The sequence below is a fragment of the Acipenser ruthenus genome, unplaced genomic scaffold (assembly GCF_902713425.1).
Source record: "Acipenser ruthenus unplaced genomic scaffold, fAciRut3.2 maternal haplotype, whole genome shotgun sequence".
NCBI lineage: Eukaryota > Metazoa > Chordata > Actinopteri > Acipenseriformes > Acipenseridae > Acipenser > Acipenser ruthenus.
The window spans coordinates 42,501-69,342 of NW_026708202.1; the positions used below are offsets into that span (position 1 = coordinate 42,501).

General features: G+C 46.5%; 2 protein-coding genes across 2 annotated transcripts in view; one reads left to right on the forward strand and one right to left on the reverse strand.

The window, feature by feature from the left end:
* The window catches only part of LOC117421652 (cathepsin D-like), a 13,615-nt gene extending 3,113 nt beyond the window's left edge, over positions 1-10,502 (forward strand). The window contains exons 2-9 of the mRNA XM_059020285.1: positions 2,221-2,398; positions 4,250-4,373; positions 5,488-5,606; positions 6,012-6,211; positions 7,145-7,267; positions 7,412-7,556; positions 8,023-8,121; positions 8,956-10,502. Coding sequence (XP_058876268.1) covers positions 2,221-2,398; positions 4,250-4,373; positions 5,488-5,606; positions 6,012-6,211; positions 7,145-7,267; positions 7,412-7,556; positions 8,023-8,121; positions 8,956-9,117 — 1,150 coding nt within the window. The 3' untranslated portion in view covers positions 9,118-10,502. The remainder of the gene's footprint in view (positions 1-2,220; positions 2,399-4,249; positions 4,374-5,487; positions 5,607-6,011; positions 6,212-7,144; positions 7,268-7,411; positions 7,557-8,022; positions 8,122-8,955) is intronic.
* An 8,150-nt stretch (positions 10,503-18,652) lies between these two features.
* Positions 18,653-25,455, reverse strand: LOC117421660 (uncharacterized). The gene is made up of 5 exons (XM_059020277.1): positions 25,025-25,455; positions 23,747-24,080; positions 22,174-22,260; positions 21,645-21,835; positions 18,653-20,808 (listed from the first exon to the last, which is right to left on the reverse strand). The coding sequence occupies exons 1-5, from the start codon at positions 25,361-25,363 to the stop codon at positions 20,671-20,673; spliced, it is 1,089 nt and encodes a 362-aa protein (XP_058876260.1). The 5' UTR covers positions 25,364-25,455; the 3' UTR covers positions 18,653-20,670.
* Positions 25,456-26,842: the final 1,387 nt, after the last annotated feature.

The following is a 26,842-nucleotide window of genomic DNA, read 5'->3' on the forward strand; positions in this document are numbered from 1 at the left end:
GTGTCTCTGTGTGTCTCTCTCTCTCTGTCTCTCTGTGTCTGTGTCTCTCTTTGTGTGTCTCTCTCTGTCTGTGTCTCTGTGTGTGTGTGTGTCTCTCTCTGTCTGTGTCTCTGTGTGTCTCTCTCTCTCTGTCTCTCTGTGTCTGGGTCTCTCTTTGTGTGTCTCTCTCTGTCTGTGTCTCTGTGTGTGTGTGTGTCTCTCTCTGTCTGTGTCTCTGTGTGTCTCTCTCTCTCTGTCTCTCTGTGTCTGTGTCTCTCTTTGTGTGTCTCTCTCTGTCTGTGTCTCTGTGTGTGTGTGTGTGTCTCTCTCTGTCTGTGTCTCTGTGTGTCTCTCTCTCTCTGTCTCTCTGTGTCTGTGTCTCTCTGTGTGTCTCTCTGTCTCTCTCTGTGTCTGTGTCTCTCTTTGTGTGTCTCTCTCTGTCTGTGTCTCTGTGTGTGTGTGTCTCTCTCTGTCTGTGTCTCTGTGTGTCTCTCTCTCTCTGTCTCTCTGTGTCTGTGTCTCTCTTTGTGTGTCTCTCTCTGTCTGTGTCTCTGTGTGTGTGTGTGTGTCTCTCTCTGTCTGTGTCTCTGTGTGTCTCTCTCTCTGTCTCTCTGTGTCTGTGTCTCTCTTTGTGTGTCTCTCTCTGTCTGTGTCTCTGTGTGTGTGTGTGTGTCTCTCTCTGTCTGTGTCTCTGTGTGTCTCTCTCTCTCTGTCTCTCTGTGTCTGTGTCTCTCTGTGTGTCTCTCTGTCTCTCTCTGTGTCTGTGTCTCTCTTTGTGTGTCTCTCTCTGTCTGTGTCTCTGTGTGTGTGTGTGTGTCTCTCTCTGTCTGTGTCTCTGTGTGTCTCTCTCTCTCTGTCTCTCTGTGTCTGTGTCTCTCTGTGTGTCTCTCTGTCTCTCTCTGTGTCTGCGTCTCTCTGTCTCTCTGTGTCTGTGTCTCTCTCTGTGTGTCTCTCTGTCTCTCTGTGTCTGTCTCTCTCTGTGTCTCTCTGTCTCTGTCTCTCTGTGTCTGTCTCTCTCTGTGTGTCTCTCTGTCTCTCTCTCTGTGTCTGCGTCTCTCTGTCTCTCTGTGTGTCTCTGTCTCTCTCTCTCTGTCTCTCTGTGTCTGTGTGTCTCTCTATGTGTCTCTCTGTCTCTCTCTCTGTGTCTCTCTGTCTCTCTCTGTGTCTGTGTCTCTCTCTGTGTGTCTCTCTGTCTCTCTGTGTCTCTGTCTGTGTCTCTCTCTGTGTCTGTCTCTCTCTGTGTGTCTCTCTGTGTCTCTCTCTGTCTCTCTCTGTGTCTGTGTCTCGCTCTCTGTCTCTCTCTGTCTCTCAAATTCAAATTCAAATTCAAAAATGCTTTATTGGCATGACGAGAGCGCTCAGGTATTGCCAAAGCTTTTATAATACAAAACAGAAATAATAAAACAGAAATACAATTACAGAACATAACAAACACAAAAAACATTGTCCCCTTCCCTTTGAACAATATAACTACCTCCCTCCCTCCCTCCCTCCCTCTTTCCACCCTCCCTCCTCATCACCAGTAACCCCTGGTCGTGTATGCAGGGTGTCCCTCAGGTTGTGGCAGGCAGACACTCTCTGCGTCTCTCTCTGTGTCTCTCTGTGTCTCTCTCTGTGTCTGTGTCTCTCTCTGTGTCTCTGTCTCTCTCTGTGTCTGTGTCTCTCTCTCTCTGTCTCTCTCTCACTCTGTGTCTCTCTCTGTGTCTCTCTGTGTCTGTGTCTCTCTCTGTGTCTCTGTCTCTCTCTCTCTCTGTCTCTCTCTCACTCTGTGTCTCTCTCTGTGTCTCTCTGTGTCTGTGTCTCTCTCTGTGTCTCTGTCTCTCTCTCTCTCTGTCTCTCTCTCACTCTGTGTCTCTCTCTGTGTCTCTCTGTGTCTGTGTCTCTCTGTGTCTCTCTCTGTGTCTGTGTCTCTCTCTGTGTCTCTGTCTCTCTCTCACTCTCTGTGTCTCTCTCTGTGTCTCTCTGTGTCTGTGTCTCTCTCTGTGTCTCTCTGTGTCTGTGTCTCTCTCTGTGTCTCTGTCTCTCTCTCTCTCTGTCTCTCTCTCACTCTGTGTCTCTCTCTGTGTCTCTCTGTGTCTGTGTCTCTCTCTGTGTCTCTGTCTCTCTCTCTCTCTGTCTCTCTCTCACTCTGTGTCTCTCTCTGTGTCTCTCTGTGTCTGTGTCTCTCTGTGTCTCTCTCTGTGTCTGTGTCTCTCTCTGTGTCTCTGTCTCTCTCTCACTCTCTGTGTCTCTGTCCTCTAGAGTCCCGTTAATGAAGACTCGCACGCTGCGGCGGTCCCTGATGGACAGCGGTCTGACGCTCCAGGAGCTACAGTCCCGGGGTGAAGCCGCGACCCGGGAGCCGGGGGTCCCCGAATCGAGAACCGCAGTGACCCCCAACACCGAGCCTCTCCCAGAACGACTCACGAACTTCATGGACGTGAGTGCCAGAGCGATCTCAACGCGTTTCAACCCTGACCAAAAACAAACGGGTCAGAACGACGCTGAACCTTCCCGATAATCCCGACGCCAGGGATCTGTCGTTTCATGACGGATCATTTTGTATTTGACAGAAATATTAAAACGGCTTTTACCGTCATTAAAATACAGCAGTAAATAAACACGCACATTAGCAAATACATTTCAAGTGTTACAATACAAGTAATACAACAAGAGCAAGAAATACAATAACTTTTGTTCAAGTGTGACAAACCACAATTCAATAATACAGCAGATAATAGTGATAGTTACATCAGGATATGATTAAATAGTGATAGTTACATCAGGATGTGATTAAATACAAAGTACTACAGGTTAAACACTTGGCAGATTACAGTATTCTGAAGTACAGGATTAAATGCAGTAAAATAGGGGGCAGATAAGAGCAAAATAAAGCACATTTACATGAAGGGTGATAGTGTCCCAGGATACAAACAGAGGAGTTCTACAGGTGCTGTTTGAAGAGGTGAGTCTTGAGGAGGCGCCGGAATGTGGTCAGGGACTGGGCAGTCCTGACACCTGTAGGAAGGTCATTCCACCGCTGCGGGGGCGAGGGTGGAGAAGGAGCGGGCTCGGGAGGCAGGGGAGCGTAGCGGAGGTAGAGCCAGTCTTCTAGTGCAGGAGGAGCGGAGAGGTCGAGTGGGGGTGTAGGGAGAGATGAGGGTCTGGAGGTAGCTGGGTGCAGTCTGGTCAAGGCATCTGTAGGCGAGTACAAGAGTCTTGAATAATAATAATATTATTATTTAGCCTTTATCCAAAGCGACTTACCAAAAAATAAACCAAATATAGAAATATATATATATATATAATCTCAATTACAGGTAATAACAATGCAAACACAATATATACCATTTCTAAACAAAATTAATATAAATGAAGAGATTAAAATACAATTAAATATAGAAGTATAGATTTACAAATATATATATATTTTTTGGATTTACACAAAAGGTTTAAGTTTATTAAAATCACACACATATGTATAATACATAATTTGAGGACGTTTTGAGACTCTGTCGGTGTTTCAGCTGAGAAATGCCATGCTGATGATGTCATCGTGGTTATGTCGGAACAGAACTGTTCTCCGGAACCTCTGGGAAGGAACGTTCCGTTGTGACGTCATCGTGACCTCGTAGGCGGAATTCTTAGGGGGAAAAAAAAAAAACACAACTGGGAGTTAAGGAAGGGCAGCAGCTATTAATGTGATTATTAATGTGATCCTGTCTGTCTGTGTGTCTCTGTGTGTGTGTGTGTGTGTCTGTCTGTCTCTGTGGCTGTCTGTCTCTGTGTGTCTGCGTGTGTGTGTCTGTCTGTCTGTCTGTGTGTGTGTCTGTCTGTCTGTCTGTCTGTCTGTGTGTGTCTGTCTCTGTGTGTGTCTGTCTGTCTGTCTGTCTGTCTGTCTGTCTCTGTGGCTGTCTGTCTGTGTGTGTGTGTCTGTCTGTCTCTGTGGCTGTCTGTCTGTGTGTGTGTCTGTCTCTCTGTCTGTGTGTCTGTCTGTCTGTCTGTCTGTCTGTGTGTGTCTGTCTCTGTGTGTGTCTGTCTGTCTGTCTGTCTGTCTCTGTGGCTGTCTGTCTGTGTGTGTGTGTGTCTGTCTCTGTGGCTGTCTGTCTGTGTGTGTGTGTCTGTCTCTCTGTCTGTGTGTCTGTCTGTCTGTCTGTTTCTGTGGCTGTCTGTCTGTGTGTGTGTGGCTGTCTCTGTGTGTGTTTGTGTGTCTGTCTGTCTGTCTGTCTCTGGCTGGCTGTCTGTCTCTGTGTGTGTTTGTGTGTCCGTCTCTCTGTCTGTGTGTTTTTAGGCTCAGTATTACGGTCTCATCGGAATTGGATCCCCACCTCAGAACTTCACCGTCGTGTTTGACACCGGATCATCCAATCTCTGGGTTCCCTCGATAAAATGCTCCTTCCTGGACCTCGCCTGCTGTAAGAGTCACCCCTTAATCACTGATACTGAGAGAGAGGCATAGAGACACACACAGCATCACTGCTAATGAGAGAGAGGCATAGAGACACACACAGCGTCGCTGCTAATGAGAGAGAGGCATAGAGACACACACAGCGTCGCTGCTAATGAGAGAGAGGCATAGAGACACACACAGCGTCACTGCTAATGAGAGAGAGGCATAGAGACACACACAGCGTCACTGCTAATGAGAGAGAGGCATAGAGACACACACAGCGTCGCTGCTAATGAGAGAGAGGCATAGAGACACACACAGCGTCGCTGCTAATGAGAGAGAGGCATAGAGACACACACAGCGTCACTGCTAATGAGAGAGAGGCATAGAGACACACACAGCGTCACTGCTAATGAGAGAGAGGCATAGAGACACACACAGCGTCACTGCTAATGACAGAGAGGCATAGAGACACACACAGCGTCGCTGCTAATGAGAGAGAGGCATAGAGACACACACAGCGTCACTGCTAATGAGAGAGAGGCATAGAGACACACACAGCGTCGCTGCTAATGAGAGAGAGGCATAGAGACACACACAGCGTCACTGCTAATGAGAGAGAGGCATAGAGACACACACAGCGTCGCTGCTAATGAGAGAGAGGCATAGAGACACACACAGCGTCACTGCTAATGAGAGAGAGGCATAGAGACACACACAGCGTCGCTGCTAATGAGAGAGAGGCATAGAGACACACACAGCGTCACTGCTAATGAGAGAGAGGCATAGAGACACACACAGCGTCGCTGCTAATGAGAGAGAGGCATAGAGACACACACAGCGTCGCTGCTAATGAGAGAGAGGCATAGAGACACACACAGCGTCGCTGCTAATGAGAGAGAGGCATAGAGACACACACAGCGTCACTGCTAATGAGAGAGAGGCATAGAGACACACACAGCGTCACTGCTAATGAGAGAGAGGCATAGAGACACACACAGCGTCACTGCTAATGAGAGAGAGGCATAGAGACACACACAGCGTCGCTGCTAATGAGAGAGAGGCATAGAGACACACACAGCGTCGCTGATAAGGAGGGACAGTTGGGAGCACCTCACTCAGTGCCTCTGTTTTCACAGGGGTGCACCATCGCTATGATTCGAGGAAGTCCAGCTCCTATGTGAAGAATGGGACCGCGTTCTCAATCCAGTACGGGACGGGCAGTCTGTCTGGCTTTCTGAGTCGGGACACTGTGACTGTGAGTAAACCAGACCCAGATTTCGACTGTCAATCAATCTTCATCTGTTATTATTATTAACAAGTTGCTCAGCGAAGGCTTTTCAACAAAGAAGCTTCCAGAGACCAGGGGGGTGGTTTCACTGGTGTTCTCTGGTTTCAGGTGGCTGGTTTCACTGGTGTTCTCTGGTTTCAGGTGGCTGGTTTCACTGGTGTGCTCTGGTTTCAGGTGGCTGGTTTCACTGGTGTTCTCTGGTTTCAGGTGGCTGGTTTCACTGGTGTGCTCTGGTTTCAGGTGGCTGGTTTCACTGGTGTGCTCTGGTTTCAGGTGGCTGGTTTCACTGGTGTTTTCTGGTTTCAGATGGCTGGTTTCACTGGGTTTCTCTGGTTTCAGATGGCTGGTTTCACTGATGTTCTCTGGTTTCAGATCGCTGGTTTGTCAGTCTCCTCTCAGCTGTTCGCTGAAGCCGTGAAGCAGCCGGGTATCACGTTCCTGGTGGCTCGCTTCGACGGGATCCTGGGACTGGGGTACCCCTCCATCTCCGTGCAGGGGGCGCCCCCCGTCTTCGACACCGCCATGAGCCAGAAACTGTTACCCCAAAACATCTTCTCATTCTACCTGAACAGGTGAGAGACCCCCGACACACACACACACACACACACAGACACAGAGACACACAGACACACACACACATACAGTGTCACTGATAATGAGAGAGGAGCCACACACACACACACACACACACTACAGTGTCACTGATAATGAGAGAGAGGAGACACACACACACACACACACACACACACACACACACACACACACACACACAGTGTCACTGATAATGAGAGAGAGGAGACACCCCCACACACACACACACACACACACACACACACACACACAGTGTCACTGATAATGAGAGAGAGGAGCCACACACACACACACACACACACACACACACACACACACTGATAATGAGAGAGAGGAGCCACACACACACACACACACACACACACACTGATAATGAGAGAGAGGAGCCACACACACACACACACACACACACACACACACACACTGATAATGAGAGAGAGGAGACACACACACACACACACACACACACACAGTGTCACTGATAATGAGAGAGAGGAGACACACACACACACACTGATAATGAGAGAGAGGAGACACACACACACACACACACACACACACAAACAGAGTGTCACTGATAATGAGAGAGGAGCCACACACACACACACACACACACACACACACACACACACTGATAATGAGAGAGAGGAGCCACACACACACACACACACACACACTGATAATGAGAGAGAGGAGCCACACACACACACACACACACACACACACACACACTGATAATGAGAGAGAGGAGACACACACACACACACACACACACACACACACACACACACACACACACACTGATAATGAGAGAGAGGAGACACACACACACACACACACACACACACACACACACACACGCTGTGTCACTCCCAGCGAGGGCCGGTTGGCAGCTCACTCGCTGTGTGTTTCAGGGACTCTGCAGGTGAGCTGGGAGGGGAGCTGCTGCTGGGGGGGGTCGACTCGAAGCATCACAGCGGAGATCTCCACTATGTGAATGTGACCCGCAAGGCGTACTGGCAGATCAAGCTGGATGGGTGAGTGTCTGTGTGTGTGTGTGTCTGTGTGTGTGTCTGTGTGTCTGTGTGCCCTGAGCTGTTCATAAACCCTGTAATAATAATAATAATAATAATAATACTTATGACTTTGTAATGGACTGTTTTATTTGGGACTTTATCTAGGGTTGCCGTGGGTAACCAGCTGTCTCTGTGCAAGGGCGGTTGCCAGGCGATAGTGGATTCCGGAACTTCCCTGATCACAGGCCCCGCCCAGGAGATACGAGCCTTGCAGAAAGCGATTGGAGCCACGCCCCTTTTCATGGGAGAGGTGGGAGGAGCCTATCTGCTGTAGATTCAAGTCTAAATTATTCTCAAGTCTAATGATGGCAGCCATCTTGGTAAAGGATACACAGTCTAGAGACTTGCTGGAGGGTGGTAAAAAGCGAAGCAGCAGTCATCTTGGTAGCATAAAGCCTCAGAGACCGTGAATGGGAGTTTGAAGCCAAGTGGCAGCCATCTTGCTAGAGTAACGTCTTCAATACTGTAAATGGAAGTTTGACGTCAAATGGCAGCCATCTTGCTAGAGTAAAGTCTTCAAAACTGTGAAAGGGAGTTTGAAGCCAAGTGGCTGCCATCTTGCTAGAGTAACGTCTTCAAAACTGTGAAAGGCAGTTTGAAGCCAAGCGGCAGCCATCTTGCTAGAGTAAAGTCTTAGATTGTGAAAGGGAACTTGAAGCCTCACGGCAGCCATCTTGGTAGAGTCTCTAACCGCCTTCCTTGTTGTCCAATGGCAGTACCTGATTGACTGCAAGAAGATCCCGTCTCTTCCTGTGGTGAGCCTCACCCTGGGAGGGAAGCAGTTCAACCTGACTGGAGAGGATTACGTGCTGAAGGTAACAGGACTACAGCTCCCAGCAGCCCTCACTCTCAGGTGTAATCTAGATGCATGCTGGGAGCTGTAGTTTTTGAAATGAACTCCCCTCAATGAAGTCTAGTATTATTATTATTGATATTGAAATGATCAGGAGCCAGGAGTTTGAGCAGGGTTAGAAACTCACACTAGCCCTGCTGCTGCTGCTGCTGCTGCACCCAGTCCTGGGGTTCAGAGCTCCCCTCAATGAAGTCTAGTATTATTATTATTAATATTGAAAGATCAGGAGCCAGGAGTTTGAGCAGGGTTACAAACTCACACTAGCCCTGCTGCTGCTGCTGCACCCAGTCCTGGGGTTCAGAGCTTAATGAAGTCTATTATTATTATTATTATTATTATTATTATTATTATTATTATTATTATTATTTATTTCTTAGCAGACGCCCTTATCCAGAGCGACTTACAATTGTTTCAAGATATCACATTATTTCTACATACAATTCCCCATTTATACAGTTGGGTTTTTACTGGAGCAATCTAGGTAAAGTACCTTGCTCAAGGGTACAGCAGCAGTGTCCCCCACCTGGGATTGAACCCACGACCCTCCGCTCAAGAGTCCAGAGCCCTGACCACTACTCCACACTGCTGCCTCAATATTATTATTGAAATGATCAGGATGCAGGTTTTACTCAGTGTGATCCAGTCCTGGTTTCACTGGGAGTTTAATAATCAGACACACCCTGAGCTTGTTAGCTAGACACACTGGGGGCTGATCAAGCTGGTAGCAGTAAAACCTGGACTGGATCACACTGCTGCGCAATAGGAGTCTGATTCCCATCCCTTGTTTTCCCCACAGGAATCTCAGGCCGGAATCTCGATCTGCCTCAGCGGGTTTCTGGGATTGGACATTCCGCCCCCTGCAGGGCCGCTGTGGATTCTGGGAGACGTTTTCATTGGTCGTTATTACAGCGTGTTCGACCGAGAGAGAGATAGAGTGGGGTTCGCCCCGGCAGTGTGAGCGAGCGACCGCCTTTCAAACCCATCCTCTCACCTCTTATTAGCTTTATTAACAGGATCACTGGCCCCTCCCTTTAAAGGAGCGCTGACCATCTTTAAAATCCATTCTCTCACCTCTTATTAGCTTTATTAACAGGATCGCTGACCCCTCCCTTTAAAGGAGCGCTGACCATCTTTAAAATCCATTCTCTCACCTCTTATTAGCTTTATTAACAGGATCACTGGCCCCTCCCTTTAAAGGAGCGCTGACCATCTTTAAAATCCATTCTCTCACCTCTTATTAGCTTTATTAACAGGATCGCTGACCCCTCCCTTTAAAGGAGCGCTGACCATCTTTAAAATCCATTCTCTCACCTCTTATTAGCTTTATTAACAGGATCACTGACCCCTCCTTTTAAAGGAGCGCTGACCATCTTTAAAATCCATTCTCTCACCTCTTATTAGCTTTATTAACAGGATCACTGACCCCTCCTTTTAAAGGAGCGCTGACCATCTTTAAAATCCATTCTCTCACCTCTTATTAGCTTTATTAACAGGATCACTGACCCCTCCCTTTAAAGGAGCGCTGACCATCTTTAAAATCCATTCTCTCACCTCTTATTAGCTTTATTAACAGGATCGCTGGCCCCTCTCTTTAAAGGAGCGCTGACCATCTTTAAAATCCATTCTCTCACCTCTTATTAGCTTTATTAACAGGATCACTGGCCCCTCCCTTTAAAGGAGCGCTGACCATCTTTAAAATCCATTCTCTCGCCTGTTTTTTTATTAAATGGAGTATTATTATTATGCAAATCATGAGAACAAATTAATAAGATGTTTTTTATATATAATATAATTTTCAATAAGCATACATGCTTTGTAATGAAACTGAATTAAAAATATTAAGAATTATATTGTAGCGTCAAACTGAACAGGATTGTGAGGCCCTGTCTGTCTGTCTGTGTGTCTGTGTGTCTGTCTGTGTCTCTCTGTGTGTCTGTGTGTCTATGTGTGTCTGTCTGTCTGTCTGTGTCTCTCTGTGTGTCTCTCTGTGTGTCTGTCTGTGTGTCTATGTGTGTCTGTCTGTCTCTGTGTCTGTCTGTCTGTCTCTGTGTGTGTCTGTCTGTGTCTCTCTGTGTGTCTGTCTGTGTGTCTGTCTGTGTCTCTCTGTGTGTCTGTCTCTGTGTGTGTTTGTCTGTGTCTTTTTGTGTCTGTTTGTCTGTGTCTCTCTGCGTCTCTCTGTCTGTCTGCAGCTTAACCCCAAAAACTAATACATAAATAAATACAATTACTACCATTTTATAAAGTATAAATATTTCAAAATGATATTGAATGCATCTGCTTTGTATCGGGAAAGCCATGATGATACTTGCTTATTACTAAATAAAATGCTTTGATTTGGAGAAATCTTTTGTTGTTTTTTTATTAATTCTGTCTGTACTCCTCAGATTCAAACCCAGGCCTCCAGAGGAAGGGGAAAGAAACCCAGAAATGAGAGGCTGGTGAATGAACCCGCTGTCTCGATACAGCTAGGACTACAGCTCCCAGCATGCCTCTGCACCCGCGGCCATGGCGAGGCATGCTGGGAGCTGTAGTTCTTTATAAAGCGATACTCACTCGCATGGGTCGGGGTCTATATAGAGGGTTTGGAATTCAACATGTTAACAAGGGAACATTATTCAGCAGCTTTCATTGGACTCTATGAAGCTGAGGGAGTTCATTCTATATAGAGGGTGTGGAATTCAATATGTTAACAAGGGAACATTATTCAGCAGCTTTCACTGGACTCTATGAAGCTGAGGGAGTTCATTCTATATAGAGGGGGTGGAATTCAATATGTTAACAAGGGAACATTATTCAGCAGCTTTCATTGGACTCTATGAAGCTGAGGGAGTTCATTCTATATAGAGGGGGTGGAATTCAATATGTTAACAAGGGAACATTATTCAGCAGCTTTCATTGGACTCTATGAAGCTGAGGGAGTTCATTCTATATAGAGGGTGTGGAATTCAATATGTTAACAAGGGAACATTATTCAGCAGCTTTCATTGGACTCTATGAAGCTGAGGGAGTTCATTCTATATAGAGGGTGTGGAATTCAATATGTTAACAAGGGAACATTATTCAGCAGCTTTCATTGGACTCTATGAAGTTGAGGGAGTTCATTCTATATAGAGGGGGTGGAATTCAATATGTTAACAAGGGAACATTATTCAGCAGCTTTCATTGGACTCTATGAAGCTGATTCAGATCTAAATAAACACCACCACCTTCCATTTAACTCAAGAATTGTATGTTTTATTGAAATTAGATCAATTTTCACAGGAGGCAAATGTGTTTGTTTTTATGTAATTCAAAAATTGAATATCTTTATTGAAAAACTTTGTAACATCCCTAAAATGATAGGCCTTATCAACCAAGATTTAAGTCGGTCCAAGTCACAATTGTGATATATGAACATTTCCTTCAGTGGAAGAATTCATGGGCCCAAATACAGTTCAGGTAATGGTGTATGGGGTGAATTGTAACCCAGGGAGCCCTTACTAAACCTCATGTTCCAGCAAGAAACACAACTAAGAACAAGCAATTGTGTCAATTAAGTAGGGATCAGGGATGAGGGCAGCAGTGTGGCGTAGTGGTTAGGGCTCTGGACTCTTGACCGGAGGGTCGTGGGTTCAATCCCAGGTGGGGGGACACTGCTGCTGTACCCTTGAGCAAGGTACTTTACCTAGATTGCTCCAGTAAAAACCCAACTGTATAAATGGGTAATTGTATGTAAAAATAATGTGATATCTTGTAACAATTGTAAGTCGCCCTGGATAAGGGCGTCTGCTAAGAAATATAATAATAACACAGGTATGGATCATACAGGTGTATATCGGCGTTTTCTGCGCTAAAATCATTTTGCGCATTTACGGTCACACTCTGGCTGGTGTTCCACAAAATAACACGACACCCGAGACGCGTGCAACTCGGACAACATTCGCCAGCAGTTTAAACTTCCGCTGATGGGTGAAAGTAAATAAATATATATATGTGTGTGTGTGAATTCCAGTTTTAAAATAGCTAATCCGGCCGTTTCGCTTTCGGATTTTAGGATGTGTGTGCAGAGTTGAGAGGTGCATCAGTAAACCGTTCAGCTCGCGCTGTCGCAATATTAGAATTAGGAAGAGGGACAAGAGTGTTGTTTCCAGATCTAAATCGATTCAGTCCCATCAGCCAATCCACTTCTAGCAGTAATCCGACTGCGCCAGTTTAATATTTAAAAATGTGAAAATTGCCCCAAGGGTTTCATAAAAAGAGGCATTTTGCTACCGGTAGCAAATTCTGGTGGGTAGGCGTATTGTGACAGTACACCTGCACCGGCTTTGCCTGGAGAGAGAGGGGTAAGCGAAATATCTAGAGGACGAGAGTCGGGGTGCTAATCACATTACATTTCTAGCGGTCCTATTCCACACACATAATATCGTGTGACACAGTTATTGAAAACAGCGCGATATTATTAGTGCCAAAAATGCGACCCTTTTTTTCAGTCGCGAAAATTGCGTAACAAAAGGCGCACAAACAATTTCGGATTTGCAGCATGACTTTTAAAACAGACCTTTACTGGGGAGGTTTGCTCGTGTCACAGGTCTTGAACTGCCTGTGGTCTGGTTCTCGATCTCTGAATGAGTTTCTGCAGCTCGGATGAACAGCCCGACTTTCACTTTCGGCGGATAAGGACGGGCGTAGTCTTTTTCACCTTCTTGCAAGTCAGGCGGTTTTACTGGAAACGAGCAACAGGGCTCTTTGGGTTTGTCAAATACCAAAGTACGATCAAACTTATATATATACCGCAGTCACTGTGAGTGCATCACCGCGCAAGAACAGCAATGGAGTATTCAACACAGCGCTACAGTAAAGGGTATGGAAACGAGTTATATCTGCGTGCGGAGTTTCGGGTTTGAGAAAGTGTAGAAAGATGCACCTGTAGGGAATCAAGTATTAATTGCAGCTAATTAACTGGCGATTGATGACCAAATAAAAGCAGATTCCCTGCAGTTGTGTGGCTTAAGCGTTTCTTTTTGGGTCCGTGTGTTTTTCGTTGGATGAAGCTGGTGACCGGACGTGTGGGTTCCCCTCCATTATTAGGGCTACATTTTGGTGTAGTCGGCAGGATAGGGCATTGGACTGGGTCTAATCAGTTGGGTGATGTGCTTAGAAAAAAAGAAAACGGACCCCAGAAAGTGTTGCTGTAAATAAATGAGGAAACATGGCTCTTGGTAAGTAAGGCTCGGGTAATGTAAAGAATAATTGAAGAAAAAAAAAAGCTAATTTTATTTAAATGGGATTGTAGTAATTCGGATTATAACTGTATGCTTGGTAGTTTCTATGTTCACTCTGGTTGTGTCGTGCCCCTCCCTGTAGCAGGTGTTGCTTGCGCTGGAGAAGCCCCTCGAGTACCGTGGATTGAAGAGCTCCCCGAGTGGTGGTGCGTGCCTTAAGGGCAAGGCTGAGTGTGGGGTCTAGACCTTGAGGGCAAAGAGAGGGGTGGGTGAGGCTGAGAAGCAGGGGCAAGATGACCTCTCCCCTAGATGCTCACACCGGTCAGCAACGCCTATAGACAGCAGAAAGAGGGTGTTGAAGGTACAGGGCTATAATGGCCAGGGTGTGTTCTGGTGGCCATATAGGCCCACACCCCCTATGCCTGGAGAACGCAGAGGCAGCACACCCTAGGTCCATCTGAAATGGACCCACCAAGGAGCTGAAGAAGGTGGAGAGGGTGAGCCGTGAAGCAGGCATGCTCCAAAGCAGACTACAGGTGAGTGGGGCGCATACAATACAATAGCAGAAGAGAGTTTTTAAAGGAGAAGGCAGGCATGCTGGACACAGAAGGCGCAAGTTTTAAATGTAATAAAATAAAGGGAGTCCTTGCTGGACAAGAATTGTGTTGTATATTCCTCTCGTTACGGACCAGTAAGTTTTATGGGGGAGGGGGAGGGGGAGGGGGGGGGAGGGGGTTGCAGTGTCTTGTGTTTAGGTCCAACTTCTGAATCCTGTGATGGAGGTCCCGAGACAGCAAGGTCCCCCAACAGCTGCTGCTTCGCCCCAGAAGAGAACCTGGAAATCCTCGAACCTGGACTTGGGGAAGAGTTGATAAAATAATTGGTTTTAGTAACCCAAGTGTATGGAGAATTGTGTTTTTTTTCTATTTTGAAAACGTGAGGACCCTTTTTAAACCAGGGGTGAATGTAGCAGGGCGCTGCTTTGTGTTCTCGTTTTAATTCGGCTACTTTCATTTTTAGAACGCCCCCTTATCTTTCGGTTCTTTCCCCGCGCCAATCAAAGAATGGTTCATTTTTTGTTTTGTATAAAAAAAAATACAAAGATTGGTTTTATTGCTCACAAAATAAAACACATTTTGTGTGGAGTAGTGGTGAGGGCTCTGGACTCTTGACCGGAGGGTCGTGGGTTCAATCCCAAGTGGGGGACACTGCTGCTGTACCCTTGAGCAAGGTACTTTACCTAGATTGCTCCAGTAAAAACCCAACTGTATAAATGGGGAATTGTATGTAAAAATAATGTGATATCTTGTAACAATTGCAAGTCGCCCTGGATAAGGGCGTCTGCTAAGAAATAAATAATAATAGTAGAGATTACATAATACATTATAAATCCAATAGTCCCGGCGTCTGTAGCAGCAGCGCCCAGGAATTCTAAATATAAAATATGAAAACACACAAAAACAGAAAAAAACACTCAAATGAAAACAGTGCAGCACATGAAACAAGTCAAATACACAGTGCATCAAATCATAACGGCACAAACAAGTCATCAATACTAATCGTGCACCTAAAAATTAATCAAATTAAACCACACGCTAGTGATCCCGGTCTCCCAAGCACTGCACAGCAAAGAAAATCAAGATTCTAATAATTACTAGCTCGATACAAAGATAGACCACCACACAAAGAGAAATGAAAGGACACGGCTTCCCGGATGCTTTCCATACAAGCCACTCCACTGTGAGGCTGTGTGGTCCAGTGGTTAAAGAAAAGGGCTTGTAACCAGGAGGTCCCCGGTTCAAATCCCACCTCAGCCACTGACTCATTGTGTGACCCTGAGCAAGTCACTTTATGACAAAATACAATTCAATAATACAGCAGATAATAGTGATAGTTACATCAGGATATGATTAAATAGTGATAGTTACATCAGGATGTGATTAAAAGGCGTCTGCTAAATAAACTAATAACTATAGTGGCCGAAGTCTATTATTACCACAACTGTAAGTCAAAAACACTAGCAAACACAGCCATTAGTATTTAGTTTTAAACCAGAACCCGATAATGGGTTTGCCAACGGGAAACAAGGTCCAATCTACAATAACGAAATTCCAAAAAAAGGAAAACCCTAAAAAACAAAAAGGATACAAAAGAACATCACAAAACAACAAAACATCGAACTGGCGCGGGGAAAGAACCGATAGATCACTAGCGTGTGGTTTAATTTTATTCATTTTTAGGTGCACGATTAGTATTGATGACTTGTTTGTGCCGTTATGATTTGATGCACTGTGTATTTGAGGGTTTTTTTTCTGTGTTTTCTTATTTTATATTTGGAATTCATGGGCGCTGCTGCTAGGGCGCAACAACACCTTTTCATCTAGTGGATGCTAGCGTTAATATGTAAGCTATTATGTGTTTTTATTTTGTGAGCAATAAAACCAATCTTTGTATTTTTTTTTATACAAAACAAAAAATGAACCATTCTCTGATTGGCGCGGGGAAAGAACCGAAAGATAAGGGGGCGTTCTAAAAATGAAAGTAGCCGAATTAAAACGAGAACACAAAGCAGCGCCCTGCTACATTCACCCCTGGTTTAAAAAGGGTCCTCACGTTTTAAAAATAGAAAAAAAACACAATTCTCCATACACTTGGGTTACTAAAACCAATTATTTTATCAACTCTTCCCCAAGTCCAGGTTCGAGGATTTCCAGGTTCTCTTCTGGGGCGAAGCAGCAGCTGTTGGGGGACCTTGCTGTCTCGGGACCTCCATCACAGGATTCAGAAGTTGGACCTAAACACAAGACACTGCAACCCCCTCCCCCCCCCTCCCCCTCCCCCTCCCCCTCCCCCATAAAACTTACTGGTCCGTAACGAGAGGAATATACAACACAATTCTTGTCCAGCAAGGACTCCCTTTATTTTATTACATTTAAAACTTGCGCCTTCTGTGTCCAGCATGCCTGCCTTCTCCTTTAAAAACTCTCTTCTGCTATTGTATTGTATGCGCCCCACTCACCTGTAGTCTGCTTTGGAGCATGCCTGCTTCACGGCTCACCCTCTCCGCCTTCTTCTGCTCCTCGGTGGGTCCATTTCAGATGGACCTAGGGTGTGGTGCCTCTGCGTTCTCCAGGCATAGGGGGTGTGGGCCTATATGGCCACCAGAACACACCCTGACCATTATAGCCCTGTACCTTCAACACCCTCTTTCTGCTGTCTATAGGCGTTGCTGACCGGTGTGAGCATCTAGAGGAGAGGTCATCTTGCCCCTGCTTCTCAGCCTCACCCACCCCTCTCTTTGCCCTCAAGGTCTAGACCCCACACTCAGCCTTGCCCTTAAGGCACGCACCACCACTCGGGGAGCTCTTCAATCCACGGTACTCGAGGGGCTTCTCCAGCGCAAGCAACACCTGCTACAGGGAGGGGCACGACCCAACCAGAGTGAACATAAAAACTACCAAGCATACAGTTATAATCCGAATTACTACAATCCCATTTAAATAAAATTAGCTTTCTTTTTTCCTCAATTATTCTTTACATTACCCGAGCCTTACTTACCAAGAGCCATGTTTCCTCATTTATTTACAGCAACACTTTCTGGGGTCCGTTTTCTTTTTTTCTAAGCACATCACCCAACTGATTAGACCCAGTCCAATGCCCTATCCTGCCGACTACGCCAAAATGTAGCCCTAATAATGGAGGGGAACCCACACGTCCGGTCCCAGCTTCATCCAACGAAAAACACACGGACCCAGAAAGAAAAGCTTATGCCGCACAACTGCAGGGAATCGGCTTTTATTTGGTCATCAATCGCCAGTTAATTAGCTGCAATTAATACTCGATTCCCTACAGGTGCATGGCATCTCTGCTCCCACCCGCTACAAAAGGTTCTGCTTCATCTGACCCGATGTGTGTTTTTTCTTTGCAGAAACCCCCCCAGCAAAGGCGTATGGAACGAGATCCAAAACTTAATCAACGAGATTTGTAAGAACCCGGACCTGTGCATTGCTGTCAAAGACACTGGGAGGACGGTGCTGTTTATCGCAGCAGGATGCGGTATAGGTCTGCTCTTTGGCCCAGTAGGAGCTGTCGTTGGTAAGTAGACCAGAACTATTTTGGGTATGGTCTACCGGCCCCCCCCCCCCCCACACAAATTATATAATTTTCACTGTGAGAAGGATCTGCTGTGCCATAGTTATTGTATTGTGAATCGCTCCAGCCCTGGCTATAGGACTACAGCTCCCAGCATGCCTCTGCACCCGCGGGCCATGGCGAGGCATGCTGGGAGCTGTAGTTCTTTATGCTGCGGTCTCCTATCACAAGCGATACAGACCTCTATTACGACACATCATGTAAAGAAAGCATCGCGATTCATCGAGACACAGTGAATCGCTCCAGCCCTGGCTATAGGACTACAGCTCCCAGCATGCCTCTGCACCCGCGGCCATGGCGAGGCATGCTGGGAGCTGTAGTTCTTTATGCTGCGGTCTCCTATCACAAGCGATACAGACCTCTATTACGACACATCATGTAAAGAAAGCATCGCGATTTATCGAGACACTGAATTGCTCCAGCCCTGGCTATAGGACTACAGCTCCCAGCATGCCTCTGCACCCACAGGCCATGGCGAGGCATGCTGGGAGCTGTAGTTCTTTATGCTGCGGTCTCCTATCACAAGCGATACAGACCTCTATTACGACACATCATGTAAAGAAAGCATCGCGATTCATCGAGACACAGTGAATCGCTCCAGCCCTGGCTATAGGACTACAGCTCCCAGCATGCCTCTGCACCCGCTGGCCATGGCGAGGCATGCTGGGAGCTGTAGTTTTTTTAACTCAGCGCTGTAATTCCGAGCTGTTCGCTTTGTAAACCTCGCTTGCTGTTGTTTCTGTACCAGGGGCTACAGTCGGCGGTGCTATCGGTTCAAACCTGAGGAGAGGGATACCGGCGCAAGAGGTTTGGGATAACATGACCCAGGCTGAGAAAGACAAGCTGCGTGAAGCAATCTACAGAGTCCTGGAAGAAATTGGTTATTTGTTTTCGGACGTCCCTGATGAGCTCATCAAATGGGTCTTCGGGGATGAAAAACGTCTGAACGCAGTCAAAGAAACAATCACAAAATGTCTTTCTCCGTAGGTGTTAATCAGAGAGGCTTGGGCTGAAAGAGGACCCTGGGTCACTCTCAGCTCAGCTCTCTGTCTTTGTTTGTCACTTCTGTACTGTAGAATTCCTTTGGGATTTTAAATCCTACAGTTTGACTTGACTCTTAATAAAGAAAAAAATAAGAAATAATTTAACCTGTATTTATTTGCACACAAACTCATATATATATATATACACACACACATACTGAATTAAGATATATAAACAAAGGCTTGTTAATATACGTTGACTGTTAAATAATCAATTTGTCTGTCTGTCTGTCTGTCTGTCTGTCTGCAGCTTTAATGACACTAAACTCTTTTCAGAATGTAGTAAACTAACACAGACCCCAAGAAGAAGGGATTATATTGTAGCATCAAAACTGAACAGGATTGTGGGGCTCTGTCTGTCTGTGCCACTTATCCTCCAGCGGAAGGTGAAAGGCAGGTATCTTTTAATAAAATACAATCAAATGACAAACAAAATTAATCGCACAAAAAAACCATTCAATAAAAACAGTTACTAACACTTATTTTCGGATTTTAAGTTTTTTGAAGTGTATTCGTAGCAACATCCCCACCTGCTGCTCACAAGAAGCAACTGCAGTAGCTAGAAATCTTAAGACACTACTAAGTATTCAATCTCCACAGTTTCTTATGCATGGGACGTCTCGCACTGTCTTCAGTGTGAATTCAATGACTAACGACTAGAAAGTCTTTCTTGGTGTCAATTAAAAAAAAAATCACAGAAATTACATTTCTTATTTCTGTGTCTCTGAGTCTGCGCTGCTTTGACTGTGAGTTCAGGAGCTGCTCTTCAGTTCGAGCTGCGCTGCCCTAGTTATTGTATTGTGAATCGGGACAGCCCTGGCTATAGGACTACAGCTCCCAGCATGCCTCTGCACCCGCGGCCATGGCGAGGCATGCTGGGAGCTGTAGTTCTTTATGCTGCGGTCTCCTATCACAAGCGATACAGACCTCTATTACGACACATCATGTAAAGAAAGCATCGCGATTCATCGAGACACAGTGAATCGCTCCAGCCCTGGCTATAGGACTACAGCTCCCAGCATGCCTCTGCACCCGCGGGCCATGGCGAGGCATGCTGGGAGCTGTAGTTCTTTATGCTGCGGTCTCGTATCACAAGCGATACAGACCTCTATTACGACACATCATGTAAAGAAAGCATCGCGATTCATCGAGACACAGTGAATCGCTCCAGCCCTGGCTATAGGACTACAGCTCCCAGCATGCCTCTGCACCCGCGGGCCATGGCGAGGGATGCTGGGAGCTGTAGTTCTTTAACAATACAAAGCATTTCAACACGTCGATTCAGCTGCCTGCCACAGTGTAACACAGCCAGTGTCTTTATAGAAGAGACAGCGCCCCCTAGTGATCTGACACGGGATCAAGTTTGGTGTGACAATAGTGTCTAGTGTTGTATTGAAATGATTGGGATTGTCTATTAGTGCCTCAGTGTGTCTATCTCCTCTCTCCTCTCTCTCTGTCTCAGTGTCTGTCTCAGTGTCTATCTCTCTGTCTGTCTGTCTCAGTGTCTGTGTGTGTCTCTTAGTGCCTCAGTGTCTGTCTATCTCCTCTCTCCTCTCCCCTCTCCTCTCTGTCTGTGTCTGTGTGTCTGTCTATATCTCTCTCTGTCTCAGTGTCTGTCTCAGTGTCTCAGTGTCTATCTCTGTCTGTCTGTCTCTTAGTGTCTATCTCGCTGTCTGTCTGTCTCAGTGTCTGTGTGTCTGTCTCTTAGTGCCTCAGTGTCTGTCTGTCTCAGTGTCTGTCTCTTTGTGCCTCAGTGTCTGTCTGTCTGTCTATATCTCTCTGTGTCTGTCTATCTCTTGTCTGTCTCTTACTGCCTCAGTGTCTGTCTATCTCCTCTCTCTCTGTCTGTCTCAGTGTCTGTCTGTCTATATCTCTCTCTGTGTCTGTGTCTATCTCTGTCTGTCTGTCTCTTAGTGTCTGTCTGTCTGTCTGTCTTAGTGTCTGTGTGTCTGTCTTAGTGTCTGTCTATCTCTCAGTATCTCTTAGTGTTCGTTTCTCTCTCCCCCTCTATATTAAACACAGCATTCCTCTCCTCTCTCCTCTCTCTCCTCTCCTCCCCTCAGTATTTGTGTTTCTGTCTGCCTGTGTCTATATTACCATCCCCCTCCCCTCCCCTCAGTATTTGGGTTTCTGGGAGTCCCCCGTGTTCAGTCTGGGTCGGGGTAAGTCTCCAAACATCTCCGTCCCGTCGGTGACTCTGACAGTGAGAGCGCGGATACTGGCAGCGATGTGATCCAGATCGAAACAGCCAGCCTGGAGAGGAGAGAAACACAACACAATACAGGAGATCAGCAGCCGTGACAACTGCACTACAGCTCCCAGCATGCCTCTACACCCGCGGGCCATGGCGAGGCATGCTGGGAGCTGTAGTTCTTTATGCTGCGGTCTCCTATCACAAGCGATACAGACCTCTATTACGACACATCATGTAAAGAAAGCATCGCGATTCATCGAGACACAGTGAATCCAGCCCTGGCTATAGGACTACAGCTCCCAGCATGCCTCTGCACCCGCGGCCGTGGTGAGGCATGCTGGGAGCTGTAGTTCTTTATGCTGCGGTCTCCTATCACAAGCGATACAGACCTCTATTACGACACATCATGTAAAGAAAGCATCGCGATTCATCGGGACACAGTGAATCGCTCCAGCCCTGGCTATAGGACTACAGCTCCCAGCATGCCTCTGCACCCGCGGCCATGGCGAGGCATGCTGGGAGCTGTAGTTCTTTATGCTGCGGTCTCCTATCACACGCGATACAGACCTCTATTACGACACATCATGTAAAGAAAGCATCGCGATTCATCGAGACACAGTGAATCGCTCCAGCCCTGGCTATAGGACTACAGCTCCCAGCATGCCTCTGCACCCGCGGCCATGGCGAGGCATGCTGGGAGCTGTAGTTCTTTATGCTGCGGTCTCCTATCACAAGCGATACAGACCTCTATTACGACACATCATGTAAAGAAAGCATCGCGATTCATCGAGACACAGTGAATCGCTCCAGCCCTGGCTATAGGACTACAGCTCCCAGCATGCCTCTGCCCCTGCGGGATGCTGGGAGCTGTAGTTCTTTCTGAAGTGATACTCACCCGCTGTTCCCCGCTGTGACTCTCCGCGTGGCTCGGAGCGTGCCCCCCCGTGAACTCTCTGTACCCCCAAATCGGCACGGAAACGGGGAGCGAGCGAGCGAGGTGCTGCTGGGAGAGCGAGCGAGAGGGGGGGGCCGGCCGGGAGAACACTGAGCGAGAGGAGAGGGGGGGGTCCTCACTGAGAGAGGAGTCTGAGAGAGAGAGAGAGAGAGTCACTGATAATGAGAGAGAGTCACTGATAATGAGAGAGGAGAGGAGAGAGAAGAGGAGAGAGAGGAGAGAGAGGAGAGGAGAGAGGAGAGAGAGGAGAGGAGAGAGAGGAGAGGAGAGAGGAGAGAGAGGAGAGAGGAGAGGAGAGGAGAGAGGAGAGAGAGGAGAGAGGAGAGAGAGGAGAGAGAGGAGAGAGGAGAGGAGAGAGAGGAGAGAGGAGAGGAGAGAGGAGAGAGAGAGAGAGGAGAGAGAGGAGAGAGAGGAGAGAGAGAGGAGAGAGAGAGGAGAGGAGGAGAGAGGAGAGGAGTGAGACACACACCATCAGTACTTGCTTCCTCTTCTGCGTCCGACTCAAAGTAAGGTTCACAGTCCTGAGATGTAGAATCTTCATCCATCACAAACATCGCTGAGAGAGACAACCAGCAGAGCATTAAAATCACCTTAAAATCCATTCTCTCACCTCTTATTAGCTTTATTAACAGGATCACTGGCCCCTCCCTTTAAAGGAGCGCTGACCATCTTTAAAATCCATTCTCTCACCTCTTATTAGCTTTATTAACAGGATCACTGGCCCCTCCCTTTAAAGGAGCGCTGACCATCTTTAAAATCCATTCTCTCACCTCTGATTAGCTTTATTAACAGGATCACTGACCCCTCCCTTTAAAGGAGCGCTGACCATCTTTAAAATCCATTCTCTCACCTCTGATTAGCTTTATTAACAGGATCACTGACCCCTCCCTTTAAAGGAGCGCTGACCATCTTTAAAATCCATTCTCTCACCTCTGATTAGCTTTATTAACAGGATCACTGACCCCTCCCTTTAAAGGAGCGCTGACCATCTTTAAAATCCATTCTCTCACCTCTTATTAGCTTTATTAACAGGATCACTGGCCCCTCCCTTTAAAGGAGCGCTGACCATCTTTAAAATCCATTCTCTCACCTCTGATTAGCTTTATTAACAGGATCACTGACCCCTCCCTTTAAAGGAGCGCTGACCATCTTTAAAATCCATTCTCTCACCTCCGATTAGCTTTATTAACAGGATCACTGACCCCTCCCTTTAAAGGAGCGCTGACCATCTTTAAAATCCATTCTCTCACCTCTTATTAGCTTTATTAACAGGATCACTGGCCCCTCCCTTTAAAGGAGTGCTGACCATCTTTAAAATCCATTCTCTCACCTCTTATTAGCTTTATTAACAGGATCACTGGCCCCTCCCTTTAAAGGAGCGCTGACCATCTTTAAAATCCATCCTCTCGCCTCTTATTAGCTTTATTAACAGGATCACCGGCCCCTCCCTTTAAAGGAGCGTTGACCATCTTTAAAATCCATTCTCTCACCTCTTATTAGCTTTATTAACAGGATCACTGACCCCTCCCTTTAAAGGAGCGCTGACCATCTTTAAAATCCATCCTCTCACCTCTTATTAGCTTTATTAACAGGATCACTGGCCCCTCCCTTTAAAGGAGCGCTGACCATCTTTAAAATCCATTCTCTCACCTCTTATGAGCTTTATTAACAGGATCACCGGCCCCTCCCTTTAAAGGAGCGCTGACCATCTTTAAAATCCATTCTCTCACCTCTTATTAGCTTTATTAACAGGATCACTGGCCCCTCCCTTTAAAGGAGCGCTGACCATCTTTAAAATCCATTCTCTCACCTCTTATTAGCTTTATTAACAGGATCACTGTCCCCTCCCTTTAAAGGAGCGCTGACCATCTTTAAAATCCATTCTCTCACCTCTTATTAGCTTTATTAACAGGATCACTGGCCTTGCTACTACAAGCAAGACTAACAAAACTACAGCTCCCAGCATGCCTCAACAGTGGCATTAACAGGGAGGGATGCTGGGAGCTGTAGTTATTTATACACAGACACACAGTTAATTTTACCTGTTGCTTCATTCAGGTTTCTATTGCGTCTCTCTATCTCTTCATCATCCTCCTCTTCCTCCTCCTCCTCCTCATCTTCTAGCTCCTCCCCCCGGTCGCTGGCCCCGCCCCTCGGCCCCGCCACCTCGCCCTCTCCCATCTGCAGCAGGAGATTGTGTTTGTTTCCCTGCTCTGTCAGGACGGCGCCCTCTAGCGACCCGGAGGCCTCATGGCCGATTCCGTTAGCCCCGCCCCCGCCTCCCAAGACCACGCCCCCGCTGTAGATTGACGGGTAGCTCTGCGAGTAGAGGTTCTGGCTGCTGGGGCTGGCTCCTCCCACTTCGGCTGAACTGAACTACAGGGGAAAAAAAAAGTTAATTCACACACAAAACAATAGAGCTAGGACTACAGCTCCCAGCATGCCTCTGCACCCGCGGCCATGGCGAGGCATGCTGGGAGCTGTAGTTCTTTATGCTGCGGTCTCCTATCACAAGCGATACAGACCTCTATTACGACACATCATGTAAAGAAAGCATCGCGATTCATCGAGACACAGTGAATCGCTCCAGCCCTGGCTATAGGACTACAGCTCCCAGCATGCCTCTGCACCCGCGGGCCATGGCGAGGCATGCTGGGAGCTGTAGTTCTTTATGCTGCGGTCTCCTATCACAAGCGATACAGACCTCTATTACGACACATCATGCACAGCTAACCACAGCTCCAGCACTAATGAGACTCTTCCCCATCCCTGACAATAATATAAACACAATATAATACAAAACAATACAATTCACAAATCACACAACGGAACAGATCCAGGTACAATACAGAGTAACAGAATCAGGGCTTCCGGGGGTCAGTGTGTCTAATTATTTTATTTACAATTTTGTCCCCCACAATTTGTGATTCTCTTACAAACCCTCTAAATTTTAAACTGCAATACAGTTTAGTTTTGTTTTGTTAATTCCCCTTGAACAAACTGACACTGCAGGTCTCCAATAGAAACGCAGGAATGGGCTGTCGCTCACAGCTAGGGGGGCGGGGCTGGGGGCGGGATTAAAGCAAGCCGAGCCAATCAAAGACAGATATGGATCAAGCAGGCAAAACGCGGTCCAGCCAGCCGGGCAAAGACTTAAATGGGAAGCCAGCGAGAATCAGAGGCACCATTATTATTATTATTATTATTATTATTTATTTCTTAGCAGACGCCCTTATCCAGGGCGACTTACAACTGTTACAAGACATCACATTATTTTTACATACAATTTCAATTTTCACTGGCTTAAATGCAATACAAACCCCGCTCGCAATGGAGATTCTGTCCGGGGTCCTGCTCCGTCCAGACCCGACCCGAGCCGAGGTCAGGCAGAGGGTTCCGTGGAGCACGGCGATGTCGTCCAGGTAACGCCGGGCGGACTCCGCCAGAGCCCCAGCCCCCCACACGGTGTAGCTCCGCCCCTCCCCCAGGCTGGGCTCCGCCCCCCCGCGCCGCGCTCCGTATTTCCTCTGCGCCGACAGCAAGGCGACTTCCCCCCCGCTCTGCCTGCTGTAAGCGTCAGCCGCCCGGAGAAGTGCCTCCCAGCTTCCTCTGTGGTTGTCAGGAACGTCGCTGGACGCCGCTGATGTCATCAAAGCCATCGCAGACTTTTCTGTTGCTGTCCGAAATTCAAAGCGTTTGTAATTCCGTCTTCCGTGAGTCTTTATTCATCTGCCCCCAACCCCCCCCCACACTCTCACCCTTCACCCCCCCTCGGCTGCTTCGTTTCCGACCCAAAATGAAACAAGACCTAAAAGGTAACAGAAGACAGGAGGGAAAGAGAAAATTAATAAAACACATTGAAAAAAAAATCGCATTCTTCCGAGAGGGTGGGACTCCTATTGCACAGCAGTGTGATCCAGTCCTGGTTTTATTATAATAGATTATACAGCAACACCAAACACGATTCAGACAGCCCCCCTGAGTTTCAATAGCCATAGTTTTATATATTATACAGCAACACCAAACACGATTCAGACAGTCCCCTTGAGTTTCAATAGCCATAGTTTTATATATTATACAGCAACACCAAACACGATTCAGACAGCCCCCCTGAGTTTCAATAGCCATAGTTTTATATATTATACAGCAACACCAAACACGATTCAGACAGTCCCCCTGAGTTTCAATAGCCATAGTTTTATATATTATACAGCAACACCAAACACGATTCAGACAGCCCCCCTGAGTTTCAATAGCCATAGTTTTATATATTATACAGCAACACCAAACACGATTCAGACAGTCCCCCTGAGTTTCAATAGCCATAGTTTTATATATTATACAGCAACACCAAACACGATTCAGACAGTCCCCCTGAGTTTCAATAGCCATAGTTTTATATATTATACAGCAACACCAAACACGATTCAGACAGTCCCCCTGAGTTTCAATAGCCATAGTTTTATATATTATACAGCAACACCAAACACGATTCAGACAGCCCCCCTGAGTTTCAATAGCCATAGTTTTATATATTATACAGCAACACCAAACACGATTCAGACAGTCCCCCTGAGTTTCAATAGCCATAGTTTTATATATTATACAGCAACACCAAACACGATTCAGACAGCCCCCCTGAGTTTCAATAGCCATAGTTTTATATATTATACAGCAACACCAAACACGATTCAGACAGTCCCCCTGAGTTTCAATAGCCATAGTTTTATATATTATACAGCAACACCAAACACGATTCAGACAGTCCCCCTGAGTTTCAATAGCCATAGTTTTATATATTATACAGCAACACCAAACACGATTCAGACAGCCCCCCTGAGTTTCAATAGCCATAGTTTTCTATATTATACATAAAAATCAATTTATTCTCCACTCTAATTTACACGGCCTCGTTTTTCTATTTATAGAAACGTTGTACTTTTTAAAAAACTTTTTAAAGTTCTACGCGATTGTTACGTCTTATTACGTCATCGCCGAGTACGTGCAGCGTCGGCTTTTTTGTTTTTTCTTTCAATCTAAAAGTGTATATATATATATAACGTTTTAAAACATCAATCGATTACAAAATGCGCATCCGATGCATAGTCTTACTTGAAATGTATTTGCTTGCGATTGTA

Bases quoted from the DNA above. Each gene is read 5' to 3' on its own strand.
- LOC117421660 (XM_059020277.1), bottom strand. From the start codon at position 25,363: ATGGCTTTGATGACATCAGCGGCGTCCAGCGACGTTCCTGACAACCAC. The intron at 24,081-25,024 runs GTTTGTATTGCA...TTTCCCCTGTAG, and splicing joins GAATCTCCATTGCGAGCGGG to TTCAGTTCAGCCGAAGTGGG. The intron at 20,809-21,644 runs GTGAGTATCACT...TCTCCTCTCCAG, and splicing joins GTCACAGCGGGGAACAGCGG to GCTGGCTGTTTCGATCTGGA.